The following is a 20375-nucleotide window of genomic DNA, read 5'->3' as shown; positions in this document are numbered from 1 at the left end:
CCAGAGTAGAAGGTGAATAGATAGTGCCTAAAATGGAAAGATTAATGGTAATGTAAAAAGAGTAACAAAAGCATTAAAGAAAAAAAAATTTTATTTTTGGCTACACCCATGGCATCTCACCTTTGAGGCCAAGGATCCAACCCTCGAGGCAGTTGTGACTTGCGCTGCAGCTGCAGCAACACTGGATCCTTAACCCACTGGGCCACAGGGAGCGTCCAACAAAAGTACTGAGAGAAATAATTTCAAGTGTTTGCTTTTGGGGAATGTGATGTGTGAGAGAGGCGGCCGGTGATGGCCACCTATCGTTATAAGCTTGGTAGCGCCATATGACTTTGGAAACTTTGTGTCGGCATTACTTTGATTAAAAATTAAACACTTAAACCCCTTCCAAATTAAACCCAAGAATGTTTGGAGACACACTTGAAAACTGTGAAATGCTGTAAAAATATTTTGCATTTTTTTCCTTGTGTAGAGTCGCTGTCACACTGACTTGATGTATGTCTACTTCTTCTCTTTACAACTTGCCCATGTGTTTTAGAATTATGTGGAACTTCTCAGTTGGTATTTTGTCTCGTAAGATCCTCTCCGTCTTCTTTCCTTCAATACTTGGCTTCAGTTTCTTCATGTATGAAGTGAGGGGTAGAGATGAGATGGTCTCTTTGGTTCCTTTTTTGATCATCTACCAAATCCATATCAAAGGACTGTGTGAACCGAAAAACAAGAACCAACTCACCATTATTGAAGCTGACTTTTATCTAGTCTTCTGGGAGAAAGGCTTTATTGGACTCATTTTGCATTATGGAATAATGAATGAAGCTAAATCTGTACATTTTTGGTTGCGGTTTTTTTTTTTTTTTTTTGTCTTTTTGCCATTTTCTTGGGCCGCTCTCGCGGCATATGGAGGTTCCCAGGCTAGGGGTCGAATCGGAGCTGTAGCCACCAGCCTATGCCAGAGCCACAGCAACGCGGGATCCGAGCCGCGTCTGCAACCTACACCACAGCTCACGGCAACGCCGGATCGTTAACCCACTGAGCAAGGGCAGGGACTGAACCCGCAACCTCATGGTTCCTAGTCGGATTCGTTAACCACTGCGCCACGACGGGAACTCCGGTTTTCTTTTTTTAACCTGTGTTTATTGTAATCCTGTAATATAAACTGTGACCTAGGTTGTAGGGAAATTGTGGGTATTAAGCCATTTTCTTTAGAACTGTTAAGATTTGTTGTGCTGTACCTTCCATGTTGGTGTTTGTCTGCAACACCAAGTTCATGGGTTGGGTCTTATGGGTGAATAATGTTTAACCTTGTGACCAAAGTCACTTCAATAAGTGTGGTCTGAATATCTGGTTATCTAATGGCTGATTTAGAAATAATGGAAATAGAGTGTGAATTGTTCTCTTTGCCATGCTGGGGATGGCTGTTAATACTGCCAACAAATTTGAATGAACCCCAGAAGTTCCCGTGTAATGCCGACATAAAGGGGCAGCTGCCTTTAATATTTAAAGTAAAAATGCAGGAGTTCCCATTGTGGCTCAGAGGTAACAAACCCAACTAGTATCCATAGGGACTTGGGTTCGATCCCTGGCTCTGCTCAGTGAGTTAAAGGATCTGGCATTGCCATGAGCTGTGGTGTAGGTTGCCGACATGGCTCAGATCCAGCGTTACCGGGCCTGTGGTGTAGGCCAGCAGCTGCAGCTCCGATTCAACCCCTTCTCTGGGAACTTCCATATGCCTTTGGTGCAGCCCTAAAAAGACCAACCAACCAAGCAACAAATAAAAAGTAAAAATGCAGACTGTATGAATGCTTTAATTTTTTTGTCTTCACTCAGGGAGCTAACAGAATGAGAGGCCGGCTTGGAAGTATGGACAGCTTTGAACGGTCCAACAGTCTTGCTTCAGAGAAGGTATCTAAGCGGAGCTCCCTTTTTCACTACCATTGCAACTGGGCAAAACCCAACACTAACATGATAATATGCATGCCTAGTAATTTTTGTTATGAGCCCTTATGACTAAAAAAATAAATATTTGAGCCTTTATTATTTGAAAGAAGATTCTGGATAGTAGCATGTTGCTCTTGACCCAACTGAAGCTTTCTCTTGGTGGGACGGAAAACATCCCTGGCTGGCTAGCTGCACTATGGGGCTTTTTTCTCTTTGGAGATAACAGGGGTTTAGGGGACTGTCTGTGAGCAACTGTTGATCCAAAGCCATAGAAAAAGGAGCCATATGATGACTGCACTTGCACGGTGATCTTTTCATCTTTTGTTCTGTTTTCATGTTGCTCTCCACCCCCCATGTTTAACCCTTTTAACTGCAATATTCAGCTCTTCTTCATTTCACAGATGATTCTCAGTTGGTTTGGTTTCCTGTTTCCTGTAACATGTCACCTAAGGCAAAGGCAACCTATTTTTTTTTTTTCAAATGGAAAAAATATTAAAATATTTTTACTATAGTTTCTTTTGGTAGAATGGAGGACTTAAGTCCAGTTATGAGTCCATTAGCCCCAATCCATTGTTCATCAGACTACACATTTATGTGGCGGAGACTGTTCTGGAAAGTATAAACAGCATTCTTGTCTAAATTGAAAGATTTATGATGTCTCCCCCTGCAATATGAGAGGCATTCCGGCATAGCTCCCTTTTCATTCATTTCCTGTTTTTCATGTCTTTTTAAGATTTTCTTACCTCAGGGAACCCGTAGTTGGATAGAAACATCCCCAGTGAGGGGAGATACTTAACAGGCTTTATTTTATTTTCCTGAAGTCTTTTGCCACGAGCCTGGGACACTTAAGCAGTGTGATATTGTTTTGACAGTACAGGAAACATGCCACTGATAAGTCATGGAAAGCAGTCGGTAGGTAAATACAGACTCCACCCTCTTTTGGTCAGGATCTCTTTTCATCTTTTTTGGCAACGGAGAGAAAAGTACAGTAGCTGTATAGCATTGCACCGCAAAGGGGTTGGGGGAAAGGATACCTTTTCTTATCAAGCCTTTCACTTTCGGGCCTGTCTTCACGGATGCGGTCTTACAGCTGCTTATCGGCAGAAGTGGGTGGTGGTGATACTGATTAGCCCTCAGCATGGATTGAGTAAAACTAAACAAAACAACAGTTTGTCGTGACTCAGGAGGAGGAAGAAGAGGCCCCCTGTCACTTCGGAGCTCCGTGTTGGAGCGGGTCTGCCATGCTCCATGTAGGGAGGCAGACGCCTGGCTTCTTGCGTTGCAGGACTACTCGCCCGGAGACTCTCCGCCGGGGACCCCGCCGGCTTCCCCACTGTCCGCCGCTTGGCAGACGTTCCCTGAAGAGGATTCCGACTCCCCGCAGTTTCGAAGACGGGCCCACACGTTCAGCCACCCACCTTCCAGCACGAAGAGAAAGCTGAATTTCCAGGATGGGAAGGCTCATGGGGTCCGCTCCCCTCTGCTGAGGCAGGGCTCCAGCGAACATTGCAGGTGAGTCCAAACCGCTCTCCGCAAGCGGGAGCCCCGGCCACCTGGCCCTGGGCGCTGACCCCTGGGGAGTCGAGAGGGGTGGTGACCTCGTGCTGCAGCCAGCGCTCAGGGGTTCAGAAAAGGCCATAAAAATAAATTGAATTCTAAAATCCTTCGTTACTAAGGGCAACAGGCCAGCTTTAAGACACAGCCCAAGAGAAGAGAGAGAAGGTTTAGGTCGGGAATATGTTGATTTCCCAGGAAAACGGAGGCCGCAAGGTATCAGGCGGTGGTTTGGTCTGAACGAAACTGCTGACGACACGTGTTCCTTAGTGTCTCCTTGATGATGACTTCCGTGAAACGGTCAGCAAATTCGAAAATAACATCCTGTTGCCTACCATGAGACTCGAAGGTTAAAAAAAAAATCACCTACTTTACCTTTACACATGGAATAAAATTTGGCTGTATTTTATTTCATAGCAAATTAAAGCCAAGTACAAAAAGTGTTAAGCATTTTACCTAGAATAAAGTGATAATCTATACAAAAGGGTGCATATACCATAATTGATGGGACGTGTCCATTAGAAATTGTATGGTGTTTAAAAAATGATTTAACAAAATCATTTGGCATTTGGTAAGATATAATAAAGGGAGTAAAATGGGAATCGTAGAATGATTATACATCTCACTGAGTAGCACAAATCAGAATTTATATTCTAGAACTAATTTTGTTTCTCCTCTACCTATGAGTTTGGTGTAGGAAACAGTCTGATAGGGATCCCAGTCAGAGGAAAACAACCCCCACAACTTTAAGTACAAAGAAGATTAATTTTTATATTAGTTGTTATCAAGTTTACCAGCATTTCTTTTAAGGATACAATGGAACTGCTGTTTTTTTGAATGATTCTATATTTAAAAATAAGATATTTATGATACATGAAAATAAGGTAAATTAATAGAATTATCCTCAGATTTTTTAAATGAAAATGTATTACTCATGTGCATATCAAAAATTTTTTATGATCATTTATATTTACCCAAGGCATTAAGTCTTTTTTTTCCAATGAAAGTCATTTTTAAGAACTTGACATTAATTATTTTAAACTATAAATGATGTCTCTATTTTTCCTTATGTTTTCTGCATTTTGTAATGTATATGCTCAAAGGATTTCTGTCAAGATAAAAAGGTACTATTTATATCATGGTTAAATCTTTCTATGAGAAGTCTCTTCTCGAAAAAAAAATGTCTGTAGGATGTTTAGAGATTCCAATAAACCCATGGCTGCATAATTCCATAGGCTGCAGGAAAGAACTTGGGACCTTAATGTTTGTTAAGTTAAAGGTATTATGATGAATTCCAGCAATCAAACATGTTCTTAAATTTTTGGAAGGGTTTATATCTTAAAAATAATCAGATCCTTGAACTACTACGAATCATCAGTGTTTCCTTCCGGAAGTTGTTTCCTGTAATTATTTGTGCTTTCCTACTTTTTCCCCTTGAAGTATCTTTTGCATGTCAAGACAGACACCTTCTGTCCTCAAATTGTTAAAAGTTTTTTTTAGAGACAAACGCTGTGTAGACAAGGAATTCCGTTTGTGAGACAAGGAACTGGGTCATAGTCATCTAATAGAGAACTGCATGCATATAAATTTTTTCCCGTATAAACGGAGCCCTGGTTACATCAATGGCAAGAACCTGTGTCTATGCTATTTCACAGTGAATGAAGATTGTGCCAAAATATAAATTAAGATGCATTTGCTGTATTTTCTGTACTCAGCAGCCTTCCGTCAGTTCGGCGCATGCACAAGGAGAATAATTCTTCCACCAGTCTTCCAAGTCTTCATACTTCCTCCTCTGCCCCTTCCTTCACTGCCCCCTCTTTCCTGAAAAGCTTTTACCAGAATTCAGGTAGACTGTCCCCACAGTATGAAAATGAAATCAGGTGAGATCAGTGTCCTCTGTTTGCAAAGCAACATTTTCTGCAGTGATATACTGATATGTTACTAAGAAGTGGCTGATTAATTTTAGAGTGACATGAATGCATCCGTTTGTGCTTGTTCTAACCTGTTTCTAATATATTGGTTTCAATTCAAATTAATATGAAGAAAACTTTTAAAACCAATGTTTCAAAGCTTTTAGGTGACATGATAATCTTACTTTTTGGATTATGTTTTTTTGTACAGTTTTGTGTGTTTCTTTGCCTTGCGCCCCAGAGTCTAAGCTTTGCTTTGTTTGGAACCAGACCCAGTGCTAACGTATACTAAGAAATCCTCCCCTGATCATGCCTTTTTAATCTTACCTTCTCTGGACATATCTTAGGGAGCCCAAAAGCCACTGATTTAAACAACTGTACCTCAGTGATGAAGATGACATATCTATAATTTTAAGTATATGGAATATCTCCTAGGCATTTCTCTGATTTTTCAATGACATAGATGTTTCTGAATTAAGTCACATAATGGGTACCAGGATCATGTGGTCAGCAACTCTTTCAGACAGCATGAGGGAGATCTTGAATCTTGTAGACATTCAATTTTGTTTTGTTTTTGTCCCCAGTATTGAAAATGTGTAGCATATATTAAACCTTGTTCTTTGCTCTTAGAGCTACACAAAATCAAATGTGATTTTTTTTGATGATTGATTTTACATTTTTTTGAAATTGTGAAATCTCACTGATCTTGCACATTCTCAGTGGGATAGTCTAGTATTTGGAAAGTGCTAGAATAAGTTGGAAGTTCTTTTAAAGGGGTTGTTGTTGCCTTAGACGTTTCTGAGAGTCATTGCTATTTTTATGTGTAGCTTGAGCCATTCATTTTTATTGCTGTATAGTATTCCATTTAATAGACCAGAGTTTACCCACTCTCTTGCTGATGAGTATTGATTGATAATTGGCAATTCTCGCAATCAGGGAGAGGAATACATGCTAAAAATGAGCCTGTGTGCCACTCAGACCTTCCTAGGTATTCTTTCCACTTCCTTTCTTTTAGACTTAGGAAATCCAAAAATTAGCGTGTAGTTAGGTAACCCACGATAACTAGTTAAATTAGAATAACCCTTGAGTTATCTGTGAATATCTCTTATCTATGTGTGTCAATTTTTTGGTACCCCAAGAACAGTAATTAATGTTGGATTAATAAAATTTTGAATCTGAACTTTCTTCTGAATTAGTACAAAGTTATGTTCAAACAGTGAATTTCTAGTGAAGGTAGTTGGTGCAGAATTGATTTTAAAGGGTTTTTCAGGGACAACCTTATGGCAGAAGATTTACAAGAAGTTAGCCATAAAATTAGCATAATGTATATTGAAGAAGCAATGAATTTGGAGAACTGAGAATGTATACCTATCAAAATGTCAGTTTGTCTTATTATCTCTGTAGTAGTACCTATTAATAAGAATACAATGCTTCCCGTGACACCCATTTGCAATTTCCCCTTGTTTTGTTCAAATGAGCAGCAGGAGAATCTTTGTTTCCTTCCAGAAGCAGAACAGTGCCTGAAGGTGACAATTAGGGAAAGCCACCAAGAAGGTTGAAGATGAGCTATGAATTGGTTATAGAGTATAAAAGCAGTGACTTTTAAAAAAGATTAGAGGTTTTTTTGTTTGTTTTTGTCTTCTGTCTTTTTTAGGGCCACACCTGCAGCATATGAAGATTCCCAGGTTAGAGGTCTAATTGGAGCTGTTGCCTGCCTACGCCACAACCACAGCAACTCAGGATCCGAGCCGTGTCTGCGACCTACACCACAGCTCACGGCAACACCGGATCCCCAACCCACTGAGCAAGGCCAGGGATCCAACCCTCAACTTTATGGTTCCTAGTCGGATTTGTTTCTGCTGCGCCACGATGGGAACTCCAAGATTAGAGTTTTTAATGTAAAGTTATATATATATCTTCAGTAGTTTCTGCTTAGGTGTGGGTATCATTCTTGTGTACCTCACTCTAACAGGAGGATATTGAAGTCAGAGGGCAAGTAGTTTTGCACTGACATTATCTCATTTGAAATGACATATTTAAACATGCAGAGGGCTTTTAAATCAGAAGCATTATTAAAATCATCCTGTTTTTGGCGCTTTGTAATGTTTTCTTGGCTCTGAGAAGTTTTAAAAATCAGAGAGCATTGGAGTTCCCGTCATGGCTCAGTGGTTAACGAATCTGACTAGGAACCATGAGGTTGTGGGTTCGATCCCTGTTCTTGCTCAGTGGGTTAAGGATCTGACATTGCCGTGAGCTGTGGTGTAGGGTGCAGACGCGGCTTGGATCCTGTGTTACTGTGGCTCTGGTGTAGGCCGGAGGACTATAGCTCCGATTCGACTCCTAGCCTGGGAACCTCCATATGCCACGGGAGCAGCCCTAGAAAAGGCAAAAAGACCAAAAAAAAAAAAAAAAAAAAAATCAGAGAGCGCTATTTTTTTTTTTTTTTGTATTTTTGTTTACTTTTTGTACAATGTTTTGTAATTTGACAGTATAGGATCAAAAGGCCAAAAAGACACTTTAACATTTTCATTAAAAAGTACACCGATCCTAAGCAGACAGCATCGTGTCTTATCACAGAGTGAGCACCCGCCCCTGTCACCCCCACCCAGTCACTAAATGGAGTGCTACCAGCACCCCTCCAGCTCCTCCCATTTCCCCACCCAGTCTCCACCCCTCATCCTGACCTCGAATACCATAGTTTAGTTTTGCCTGGTTTTAAACTTTCTATAAATGGAATGATACAGCATAAATTCTGTTTCATCTCACTTCTTTCACCGAATATTACTTTATGAGATTCATGCCTATTTTTGTATGCACTTCAGTTCATTCACTTTTATTGCTGAATAGTATTTTATTTACTGTATCACAGTCAATCCATTCATTTGCCCACGGGCATATGGGTTATTTCTAGTATTTTGGCTTTTAAAGCATATTCTCCTGGGGTATTGTTGTACGTATCTTTAGAGGTATACACCTGTGTGCTTTTTCTTTGGCTGCCCACACAGTCATGCAGAAATTCCTGGGCCAGGGATTGAACCCCTGCCACAGCAGCAGCCAGAGCCACAGCAAATGACAGAGCTGGGTCTTTAACCCACTGAGCCACCGAGAAACTACCCTGTGCATTATTGATTTTTTATACAGTAGTAAAACTGTTGGACAAAATTCTTAATAATTTCAGTTAGTAAGTTACTTAGACACACATTTACTAGTTATAATCTTGGAGAGATTTTTTTAAATGATATCATGGGAGTTCCATTGTGTCTCAGTGGTTAACGAATCTGACTAGGAACTATGAGGTTGTGGGTTTGATCCCTGGCCTCGCTCAGTGAGTTAAGGATCCGGCATTGCTGTGACCTGTGCTGTGGGTTGCAGATGCAGCTCGGATCCCGAGTTGCTGTGGCTCTGGCGTAGGCTGACAGCTACAGCTCCGATTAGACCCCTAGCCTGGGAACCTCCATATGCCGCGGTTGCGGCCCTAGAAAAGAAAAGAAAAAAAAAAGGATATTGTGAAATAATTTCAAATTTACAGGAAGGTTGCACAAATATTGTGGAGAACTGCTAACCATTTATCCAAGATCATCAATTTTTTTACATTTACCACATTTGCTTTATCATTCTGTCTGATTGCATACATATATATGCATACATATATGCATATATTTTTCTTTATTCTAAGCCATTTATGAGTAGATTGCCCACATCAAGTCCCTTTACTCTCTACACTTTAGTGTGTATTTATTTCCTAAGATATTCATGCGTGTGGTTTTAAGCCAGTAATTTCTGAACTCTCTTTTTCTTGTTATCACTGGTATCAGAGAAAACATCTTATGCACACAATTACCATGATATTTGGAACAGTTCAGAATAATGAGAGGGAGAGGTCCAGAATACTGTGAAATGTAATTTTCACTTGGGTACCTCATATCTTATTAGATGCATGGAGTGAATCTCTAAATATTCACAGGCAAGTAAGGCAGAGGGTGGGTTGGCACATAGGCTAATGTATTATTATTATTATTTTTGTCTTTTTAGGGCTGCACCTGAGGCACATGGAGGTTTCCAGGCTAGGGGTCTAATCGGAGCTGTAGCTGCCGGCCTACGCTACAGCCACAGCAACACCAGATCTGAGCTGTGTCTATGACCTACACCACAGCTCACGGCAACACCAGATCCCCAACCCACTGAGCAAGGCAGGGATCGAACCTGCATCCTTGTGGATCCTAGTCGGGTTTGTTAACCACTGAGCCACGTAGGGAACTCCTAAGGTACTATTTAAAGCTCAGGTTAATTTGAAATTTGAAATTCAGATTAAGCATCCTTCTCCAGGACCACTATTCTGAATTATTAAAAACATGTAGTTTATTGTTTTTAAGCAGGCTGAGAAAAAGAAGGCAAGATATCTTTAATATCACAGTTATTGAGTGGTAGGTTCATTTGCACAACGTTGAAATGCTAAAGGAAAGCAAGTATGCAAATGTTTTGTTTCACCTTACCAGGACTTGATTCTTAAAAGCTTAATTTTATTTAATTGTTTAGTAGCTAAAATATAATTGTGTGTGATATATCAAATATATATATATCAAATATAGTACCTCCTGTTATAGACAAGCATCTTTGTTCCTCCTTATTATTGCTTCTCAGCTTTTAAGCTTTTATTTAAAAAATAATTTATGTGGAAATTCACTAGCCAGAAGTCAATGACAGTCATTACTTCCCTTATAAAACTTTTAAAATGAGAAAATAAGATTTTTGCTGATTAAGTACTTTGTGGTACAGTTTTGGTTCTTTAGTTCTCTCATATGCACTGATCAAAATAGTGTAATCACTCATTATGGTCTATTATTGAGCTTAGCCGTGTTCTTTGGTGTCTTATTGGGGATATCTTTTTATTCTAAACTCTGGTTTGGGACATCTCTCTTCTCTGTGCTAATGCCCTTCCTTGTTTCCCTGTTTACTAGACAGGACACTGCTTCAGAATCAAGGTGATTAGAGGTCTAAATATTTTCATTTAAAAAATGTATTCATTCTTCCACCTGATGGTCACCATTAATTTAAGCATCAACTTTGGGAAGTTCCCTCGTGGTGCAGTGGGTTAAGGATCCAGCGTTGCCACGGCTGTGGTGCAAACCACAATTGCGTCGCAGGTTTGATTCTTGGCCCGGGAACTTCCACATTACACGGGTGCGGTAAAAAAAAAAAAAAAAAATCAGTTTTGTCTGTCTCCTGAATGCATGCCATCCTTCCCGGGCTGTGAAGAAATGTGATGCCTGGTGTAATCAAAGATCATGAATGATCGTATGAAAGGCTGATTGCAAACAAAAATCCTGTTTCTACTCTGTTCCACATTGACATTTCCATAGGCTTCGATCGAAGCCCACAGTTCATTTAAATTTTGAACTAATAGAAATGAATGTGCTAATTTGGAGGTGCATATGTACATTGAAGGAGTTTATTTCCAGTCCCAAGAAGATGCAGAAATGAGAATCCTAAAAGAAACAGACTCAGAAAATGGAATCTGGTCTGGAGTTCCTGTCGTGGCTCAGTGATAATGAGCCCGACTCGTATCCACGAGGATGCGGGCTTGATGATCCCAGGCCTTGCTCAGTGGGCTAAGGATCCTGTGTTGCCATGAGCTATGGTGTAGGCTGCAGATGTGGCTTAGATCCTGAGTTGCTGTCACTGGCTTAGGCCTACAGGTATAGCCCCAATTTGACCCCTAGCCTGGGAGCTTCCATATGCTGAGGGTGCAGCCCTAAAAAGACCAAAAACACAAACAAACAAAAAAAACACACACAAAAAAGTCCAATCTGGCTTTCACTGAAGACATTTATTAGTATCTTTCTGTTCTTCTTAATTCCTGACACATTGGTTCCTTGGAGATACTGCTGAGGCCTTCCAGACCTCCCACGGGGCTGGGTATAGGAAAATACCGACTTCCTTATTATGGAAGTCTGACCCCATCTGTGATGACATTTTCTCCCCTTGACCCACAAGCTTTTTGTGGTGAATGTCCAGAATCATGGCTGAACAACTTAACTTAAAAAGATTATTCTTTGCTGGAGTTGCCGTTGTGGCTCAGCGGTTAACGAATCCAACTAGGAATCATGAGGTTGCGGGTTTGGTCCCTGGCCTTGCTCAGTGGGTTAAGGATCTGGTGTTGCTGTGAGCTGTGGTATACGTTGCAGACGCAGCTTGGATCCCACATTGCTGTGGCTGTGGTGTAGGCTAGCAGCTGTAGCTCCAATTAGACCCCTAGCCTGGGAACCTCCATACGCCGTGGATGTGGGCCTAGAAAAAAAAAAAAAAAGATTATTCTTTGCTTTATTGTAGTTTCTCTGCTTTGCTCCTATCACAAGCCCACTGGAAAACACACATCCCACCTTCCTGTTTGAGGCCATTGACATTTAGATTTCTTTCTGGTGGGAGTATAATCCAGGAATAAAGATTGGACTAGCAGGAGAGGTTCAAGGAGAAAAAAATGATTTTGGCCACACTAAGATAAAAAGTGACTTTTTGGAGACTTGTAGCTGACCTACATTTTTTAATGGTTGGGTATAAGACCACTTCAGTAATATTTTTTTATCTACTTTTAAAAGCCCAACAGAAATGTTAGGCTTTCCTGTGTATCCTTTTAGGACCTACATTTTTTTAATAGTTGGGTGTAAGACCACTTCTGTGTATTATTACCTTAGGGATCATCTGGCCTAGAATTTCTTTATTTTCCGTATGGTTAGATTGAGCCCCACAGCAGTTTCATTTCTTGCTTGATATCATTTTCATAATCTTACATTATGAAGAGGTGAGTAAGCAAACGGGATACTCAGAGATATTTTAAATTCCAAAGCAGAGAACTTAATTTTTTTATTCAGTCAGTGTATGGTTTAGGAAAGAAAATTCTTGTGTGTGTGTGTGTGTGTGTGTGTGTGTGTGTGTGTGTGTGTGTGCTTTTTAGGGCTGCACTTGCAGTATATGGAGGTTCCCAGGCTAGGGGTCCAATGGGAGCTGTAGCTGCCAGCCACAGCCACAGCCACAGCCACAGCAATACAGGATCCAAGGTGCATCTGCAACCTACACCACAGCTCACGGCAACACTGGATCCTTAACCCACGGAGCGAGGTCAGGGATTAAACCCGCATCCTCATGGTTACTAGTCAGATTCATTTTTGCTGTGCCACAACGGGAACTCCTAGGAAAGAGAATTCTTTTTCTTCTTTTTTGTTTATTTTTGATTTACACATGGTTCCACTGATCAGTTTATCTCTGATTCAGCTCAAATGCCATCTATTGATTTCCACTAGAATAGCTCACTCTTAATTTTATATAATTAGTAAAGATTTTCTATAGGATGATAGATGCATACCCACTTAAAGCCCGGACTTAGATAAGCTATTTGTGCCCCAGAAGCAATTATGAGTTAAATTGTACTGTGGGTCCTATGGGGAAAAACCTCAAGTTTAACCACGGTGCTGTTCTATGCAGCCTTTCTTGAGGCATTTACAAAGAGGAAGCCTTTTCAGTTTCTGTTGAATGATGCTGTGACATTAATCAAGTTTTGTTTCTATCTTGAGTTATAATATATTGTGACTTAGACATAGATTTAATCAGTGTGCAGCCTTTTATTTGGGCTTTATGATGCTGGTAGTTTTAGATGGGTGCTAGGGGGTTAGAGGATGGGCTGTCATTTGCTACCCAGCAGAGCACCACCTTGTGAGACTGGTCCAGGCCTAAGAGTTCACCTGTGTGAAAAGTGTATCCGCGTGTTAGTCCTGGTAGGAAATAAAACTTAACTGCGTCTTTCTTGACGTTGAGTCCCTGTGAGTGGTCACTAAAACACCTTCATTCTGTGTCATATCCAGTGTTATTGTTACCGGAATCCTTTTTTTTTTTTTTTTTTTTTGGCTTTTTTTAGGGCCATATCTGGAGCATATGAAAGTTCCCAGGCTAGGTGTTAAATTGGAGATGCACCTGCCAGCCTACACCACTACACCACAGCCACAGCAACGTGGGATCCTAGCCTCGTCTTCGTCCTACACCACAGCTCATGGCAACACAGGATCCTTAACCCACTGAGTGAGGCCAGGGATTGAACCCGTGTCCTCATGGATGTTAGTCAGGTTCCTTACTGCTGAGCCATGATGGGAACTCCCTGGAATTAATTTGTATTAAAGCAGGCAAGTATACATTAAAATTCCATTTGTGTAAGAAATAAATAAAATAATATCAATTTTATAGTTGATATGTTGAAGGCTATAACTGCTTGGTCAAGGATAAATTAAAAAGTTGTCTTGAAGCTCTGTGGGAGGTTCATTTTATATCCATATTTTGATTGATGCTGTGTCCAGAAGGACTTGGAAATGCCTCCCAGCTCACACCATGACACACATAGTACAGGATTTTTTCTCTGCTTGCAAAGCTCTCATGTGTGTTCATAGATTGTGGTTCTTGATTAATTGATGACTGGTAATAGAAAGTATATGTAGACGGAGTTCCCGTCATGGCTCAGTGATAATGAACCCTATGAGTGTCCACAAGGACATGGGTTTGATCCCTGGCTTCACTCAGTGGGTTAAGGATCTGGCATTACCATGAGCTGTGGTGAAGGTCACAGATGTGGCTCGCATCCCACGTGGCTGTGGCTGTGGCCTAGGCTGGCAGGTACAGCTCTAATTCTACCGCTAGCCTCAGAACGTCCATATGCTGCAGGTGCAGCCCTAAAAAGACCAAAAAAAAAAAAAAAAAAAGAAAAGAAAGAAAAAAGGAAAGAAAATGTAGAATACACCAATACCAAAATAGGTGAGCATTCTTCACATTGTATTTGCTTCGAAGTTGTTAAGTTTTAATTAAATAAATTTTTGATAAAGCTAATACTGGCACAGAATACTTTTCCTGAATGTATCTCTTGGGAAGCAGTTTTATAGTGCACGTATTGATATTCCAAAATACAAAAGAAGGAGGAAAAAGATTATTTGAAAAAATAAGGGGATGGTTCCTATTTGCCTCATCATTTAAAAAAATGTTAATGTAATTAATTTACCAATATATGTTGGTGTATATTCCACCATAGTAATATATTTTTGATTTGATCCTCTTATTTAAAAATAAAAAAGTACTTACATTTTGAAATGCAGTAATTTCAAAAACAAAGAAAAGGAAGTGAGATGTTTATAAAAATGAACACCTAGTATAGTAATACTCTGAAGTTATTTCTTTGCTGAAAGAAATGACATTATTCCATGAAGAAATGGAAAAAAATACTGACTGAAAAGACTTACTGCTAATTAGAGACTATTTTTTTTTTCATCAGAAGTACAGGGGATCCTGGGAGTCCCGGCAGCTTGATTTTTATGAACCAATAGTGCTTTGTCTGAACTAATGCAAAGCGTATTTACATTGGCATAGTAAACTGCAGTGCCTAGTGTCTGGATTCTGGACTGTCTGGGTTTCAATCCTGACTCCTCTGCTTCTCTGTAAGACTGTGGGCAAGAAAGTAGTTCCTTTCTACCTCAATTTTCTCACTATAAATAGGAATCATAATACCATTTACCCCATAGGGTTGCAGTGACATTGAAATGAGTTCACACTTGTAAAAATGCTTCGAACAATGCCTGGCACACAGGATATCTTCTTGCATTAGCTTTATTATTACTTTGATAAACACCACAAGTTGTTTTTTCATTTTTACTCAAAAGGTGAGTGTTATGCTTGCTTACCTGCTAAGGTTAATTAAAGGAGATGTTAAAGTGAAAACTTATGTTGTAGTAAAAAAAAAAAAAAAAAAAAAGCCAAAAAATAATCAAGACAAAACCAAGACCCCCACCAAAACAAAAACTTTTCCCCCTCATCCCAGTAAAATTTTCAAAGTGAGATGCAAGAACTTTGAGACACAAAAGTGTGTCACATGGTTTTAATTCTTGAAATTACGACTTTAGGAATGTCAGATTGCTGGTTAAATGCAAGTCAAAAAGGAAACTATTGTAAGTTGCATATATACACGGACTGCTGAAACCCTTATCTGGATCCTGACTTCTGAATACATATTTCTTTTATTAGATGAAGCAGGGCAGCTTTTGCCTTATCTTGGCCACCAAACCACTTTTTCAGGATGTCGTTTTCCAGGACATGATAAGGGGTCAGTGGTCTGTTAGGTACGTTCTTGCTATTGGTATAGCATTATCTTATATTTTGACGGCTACTTTTTGGCTTATCATTGGCCATTAAATTCCAGACAAATGAGGAAAATGAGTCATTTGGCAATTTATTTAGATTACAGGATTGAAAATGTAAGATGTTATGAAATTTTCCAATCTGTAATAGAGGGCGAATATATGGGTCTCTTATGCATCAACTACATAGCCCCCCCCCCCCCCAAACTGTGTATTTTACAGGGAATAATAAAAATGATAGGGGCCCTTCTCAATTTTAATTTTAGTTCTATCCAAACACTTGTTATGTCATTAAAATACAGATTTAGAACTCGGTTTGGTTTATTCTGGTTTTGTTGTTAGAGCTACTAAAGAGTCAAGACAAACTACTATTCTTTGAACACCTAATCCTGCGAAGCCTTGAAGTAGTTGCTTTTAGCTTTCTAGGCTCAAATTCTAAATTAGATACCCTTATGTAGATGTGTTACTTAACTGGAAGAAAGACACCTTACGCTGTTGATCACCAGTACTGTCTCTGTCAGTACCTCCCAGCGCCAGCACCATCTCAGCCTGTGCTTTTGGGGATTGGAGCTATTAGAACTTTTTGCCAGAAAAATTTAAAAATTGTGATTACCAACAAAAGAGTTTCAAGAAGGTAGATTTAAAAATTTATTTCCAACATGTTAGCCTGGACAATATTTTTTGTTCATTTTACTTAACCTTCTGAGTGAATGTTTTTGTGGTTGTACAATATTAATTACTCAATTTTTAGGGCTGTAGGTGCGGCATATGGAAGGTCCCAGGCTAGGGGTCTCATTGGAGCTGTAGCTGCTCACTCATGCCATAGACATAGCAACGCCAGATGCCAGCCGCCTCTGTGACCTACACGGAAGCTCACAGTGACACCAGATTCGTAACCCACTGAGTGAGGCCAGGGATCGAACCTGTATCCTCATGGATACTAGTTGAGTTCATTTCTACTGAGCCATAACAGGAACTCCTACAATATTAATTTACATGGTTATGTGTTGAGTGCTTACTATTAATTGCCAGTTACTACACTAGAAGCTAGAAATAAATATACCCTCGAGTTAGGCATTTAGCACACAACTGCCAGTGAGGTAGTGTTACACATATGAAGATACATTAAGAGTGTTTTTTAGGGTATAACTATTATATATAGGATGTTTGAGTCATAGTTCCCAAAAGGGAAATATTTGAGTTAATGGTTTCCAAAGTGGAAGCGAAGGTGGACATACTCATTCAGTATTGCAGAGTTTTGAACCGTGGACACATGTGAGGGTTAGAACTTTATCCAGGATACATAACAAAGTGGGTTTGACTATATTGGAATGTGTGTATCAGCTACTTTCTGAAGCATCATAATAGAGCATGTCACTTGCTGTCTGTTTAGTAGCTCAAAGGTATGTCCCTTTCTTTCTTTCTTTCTTTCTTTCTTTCTTTCTTTCTTTCTTTCTTTCTTTCTCTTTCTTTCTCTGTCTGTCTTTCTTTCCTTCCTCCCTCCCTCCCTCCCCCCTCCCTCCCTTCCTTCCTTCCTTCTTTCCTTCTTTCTTTGCTTTTCAGGGCCGCACCTGTGGCATATGGAAGTTCCCAGGCTAGGGGTCCAGTTGGAGCTGTAGCTGCCAGCCTATGCCAGAGCCATAGCAATGCCAGATCCAAGCTGCGTCTTTGACCTATACCACAGTTCACGGCAACACCAGATCCTTTACCCACTGATCGAGGCCAGGGATCAAACCCTTATCCTCATGGATCCTAGTCAGGTTTGTTAACCACTGAGCCATGAAGGAGCTCCCAGTATGTCTTTTTCTTAACCTTAATTTAGCTAACCCCAAAGCAGTAGTTTCAGAAAATACCAAGATTAGAAATAACTGAATTACCTGATAACTGTGAGTGTGGATACACAAAATAAATAAACATATCACAGACGAGGGCTGAATTGCTTTTCTGACTTTTGGTTGCCTCCGCCCTAGTGAGTTCCTCTGGGTACCTGAGCAGGGCTATGGCTTTTCCAGCTGAATTTCACTTCTGCCCTAACTACGAACACTTCCTGGCTCCATCAGAAGTTCTGTGCCTTCACTCATTGGTGTCATCTCCTGTAAATATTATCTTCATCATTCTCTCAGGAAAGCTCAAAGGCTTTAAAACTTAAAAGAACCCAGCATAGTGTCCTTGAGGATTCAGGTTTGATCCCTGGCCTCATTCAGTGAATTAAGGATCTGGCATTGCTGCGAGCTGTGGCATGGGTCACAGATGCAGCTTGGATCTAGCACTGCTGTGGCTGTTGTATAGGCCTCAGCAGCAGCTCTGATTTGACCCCTAGACCAGTAGCTTCCATATGCTGCAGGTACAGCTCTAAAAAGAAAAACAAACAAACAAAATTTACAAAGGGTAAAATATTCCCACCACAAGTAGCAATAGTCATTGCATGGTATTTTGACTGCTGATAGTGTTGGTTTCAAAAGTAAGTTTGAGTCATAATGACCTTTTTTTTTTTCTCCCCCAATGACCTTTTCTTGCAGATAGCCCCAGTGTCATTTAGAGTGCTCTTTCCTAGAAATGAAATTCTTAGAGCAGAGCAGCATTTCTGCATGTTTGTTTTACAAAGCACTAACATAGAAAGATGTGACATCCCCAACTGCCAACCCTTCTGAAAAAAAAAAAAAAAAAAAAAAAGGAAGGTGATTCTGGGGTCAAATAATTTAAGTTAGGAAATTTCTGTATACTATTTCCCTTTGGAGAGTCACAATACATGCCAGCGTATTACAATCTCTAGGTAGTCTTGCTCTAAAGAAATCTGTTTAATTATTTTATTTTATTTTATTTTTTATTTTTACAGCTTCCCCTGCAGCATCTGGAAGTTCTCAGGCTAGGGGTCAGTTGAGAGCTGCAGATGAGGCCTACACAACAGCCACAGCAACACCAGATCCAAGCTGCATGTGAGATCTATGCTGCAACTTGCAGCAAGGCCAGATTCTTAACCCACTGAGTGAGGCCAGGGCACAAACCCATATGTCACAGAGACAAGGTTGGGTCCCTAACCCACTGAGCCACAACAGCCATTAAAAACTTTGTGTTTAATATTTTAAAATGTAACCTATCCAATCTTATTGGCCACACTTTTTTCTTTAATATATCACCTCACAATAATCCCATGGTTGGAGTTCCTGTGTGGCTCAGCAGGTTAAGGATCTGACACTGACAGTGCAGTGGCTCAGGTCGCTGCTGTGGCGTGGGTTAAATCCCTGGCCCGAGAACTTCTGCATGATGCAGGTGCAGCCAGAAAACAGAAATAATAATCCCAAGGTTGACCATTCTGCCTTTGTTCAGGTTTCTTTCTGTCGTGATTCAGCTATGGGTAGGTAACACTTTGGAGATGGTTAACAGTTACAGAAGACTAGAAGCTATCTTGTTAGCCCATCCCAAAAGAGCTATACGAAAAGCTCCTCAGGAGCCTTTCTTGAAATATTTACATTGTTTTGAATATACTACTAATTTTAGGTTTTTTTAGCAAAGCATGGATTCATTAGTTAATCAGCCTTTACTCATTTTTTTTTCTTTTTTTCTTTTTTTTTGCCTTTTCTAGGGCCGCTCCCTCGGCATATGGAGGTTCCCAGGCTAGGGGTCCAATCGGAGCTGTAGCTGCTGGCCGACGCCAGAGCCACAGCAACTTGCGATCCGAGCTGCGTCTGTGACCTACACCACAGCTCATGGCAATGCCAGATCCTTAACCCACTGAGCAAGGCCAGGGATCGAACCTGCAACCTCATGGTTCCTAGTCAGATTCGTTAACCACTGTGCCACTACGGGAACTCCAGCCTTCACTCCTTTGTATAAATACTACTTTTGCTCAGGTTAGAACTTGGAGTGGTGGGCTGCTGTGGAATGAGTAGAAACAGGTGAGCTTCTGATGACTGAGCTGTGGCCTGGACCGCATCTGTCCCAGGATGCGGTGGCCTGGGTGACCAGGGATGCAGTGCTCCATGGTGCCTGTGGCTTGTGCTTGCCCGTCCTGGAACTTGTGAATGGCTTGTGCTACCATTTGGTTGTGAAGGATCATGTGATACAGTTCCCCTTACAAGCTGTATATTTTTGTGCTTTCCTACAGCGATGGAGAGGGGAGGAAAAGGACCTCATCCACCTGCAGCAATGAGTCGCTAAACACTGGAGGAACCCCCGTCACTCCTCGCCGAATTTCCTGGCGACAGCGCATCTTTCTTAGGGTTGCCTCGCCCATGAACAAATCTCCGTCAGCAATGCAGCAGCAGGGTCCGTGTGGTACTCAGGAAACGGTTTTCCCTTCCTGGCAGCATAAATTAGGGGATGGAATTCGGTGCTTTAGTATAAAGATGTTAAAGTGGTTGCAGTGGAGAAATAATTTCTCTTTTTATATCCAATATAGTGGTTAACCTCTCGGATATCATTAAAACCTATCAGATATTCAGCAAACGCTTGTTGAGTGAAGAATGAATAAACAGGAATTCTCATCGTGGTACAGCGGAAATGAATCTGACTAGGAACCATGAGGTTGCGGGTTCGATCCCTGGCCTCCTTCAGTGGGTTAAGGATCTGGCATTGCCGTGAGCTTTGGTGTAGGTTGCAGATGAGGCTCAGATCTGGTGTTGCTGTGGCTCTGGTGTAGGCCGGCGGCTATAGCTCTGACTGGACCCCTAGCCTGGGAACCTCCGTATGCTGCGGGTGTGGCCCTAAAAAGACAGACCAAAAGAAAAAAAAAAGAGTGAACAAACGATTAAATGAATGAGTGAATATATGATTTCCCCAAACCTGTGAAGAGGAAGAGGCCTGCTCCCTA

General features: G+C 40.7%; 1 protein-coding gene across 8 annotated transcripts in view; it reads left to right on the top strand.

Moving 5' to 3' along the window:
• TBC1D4 (TBC1 domain family member 4) overlaps nucleotides 1–20375 on the top strand; it is a 217121-nt gene that overhangs the window by 163302 nt on the left and 33444 nt on the right. For 3 of the 8 annotated variants that reach the window (XM_021065667.1, XM_021065673.1, XM_021065674.1), the window contains exons 9-13: nucleotides 1828–1902; nucleotides 3224–3450; nucleotides 5208–5372; nucleotides 10361–10384; nucleotides 19671–19831. In XM_021065667.1, coding sequence (XP_020921326.1) covers nucleotides 1828–1902; nucleotides 3224–3450; nucleotides 5208–5372; nucleotides 10361–10384; nucleotides 19671–19831 — 652 coding nt within the window. The remainder of the gene's footprint in view (nucleotides 1–1827; nucleotides 1903–3223; nucleotides 3451–5207; nucleotides 5373–10360; nucleotides 10385–19670; nucleotides 19832–20375) is intronic. The other 5 variants (XM_021065672.1, XM_021065675.1, XM_021065669.1 and 2 more) reach the window with 4 other exon arrangements.

The sequence above is a fragment of the Sus scrofa genome, chromosome 11, assembly GCF_000003025.6.
Source record: "Sus scrofa isolate TJ Tabasco breed Duroc chromosome 11, Sscrofa11.1, whole genome shotgun sequence".
NCBI lineage: Eukaryota > Metazoa > Chordata > Mammalia > Artiodactyla > Suidae > Sus > Sus scrofa.
This window is presented reverse-complemented; position numbering and strand designations above follow the sequence as displayed.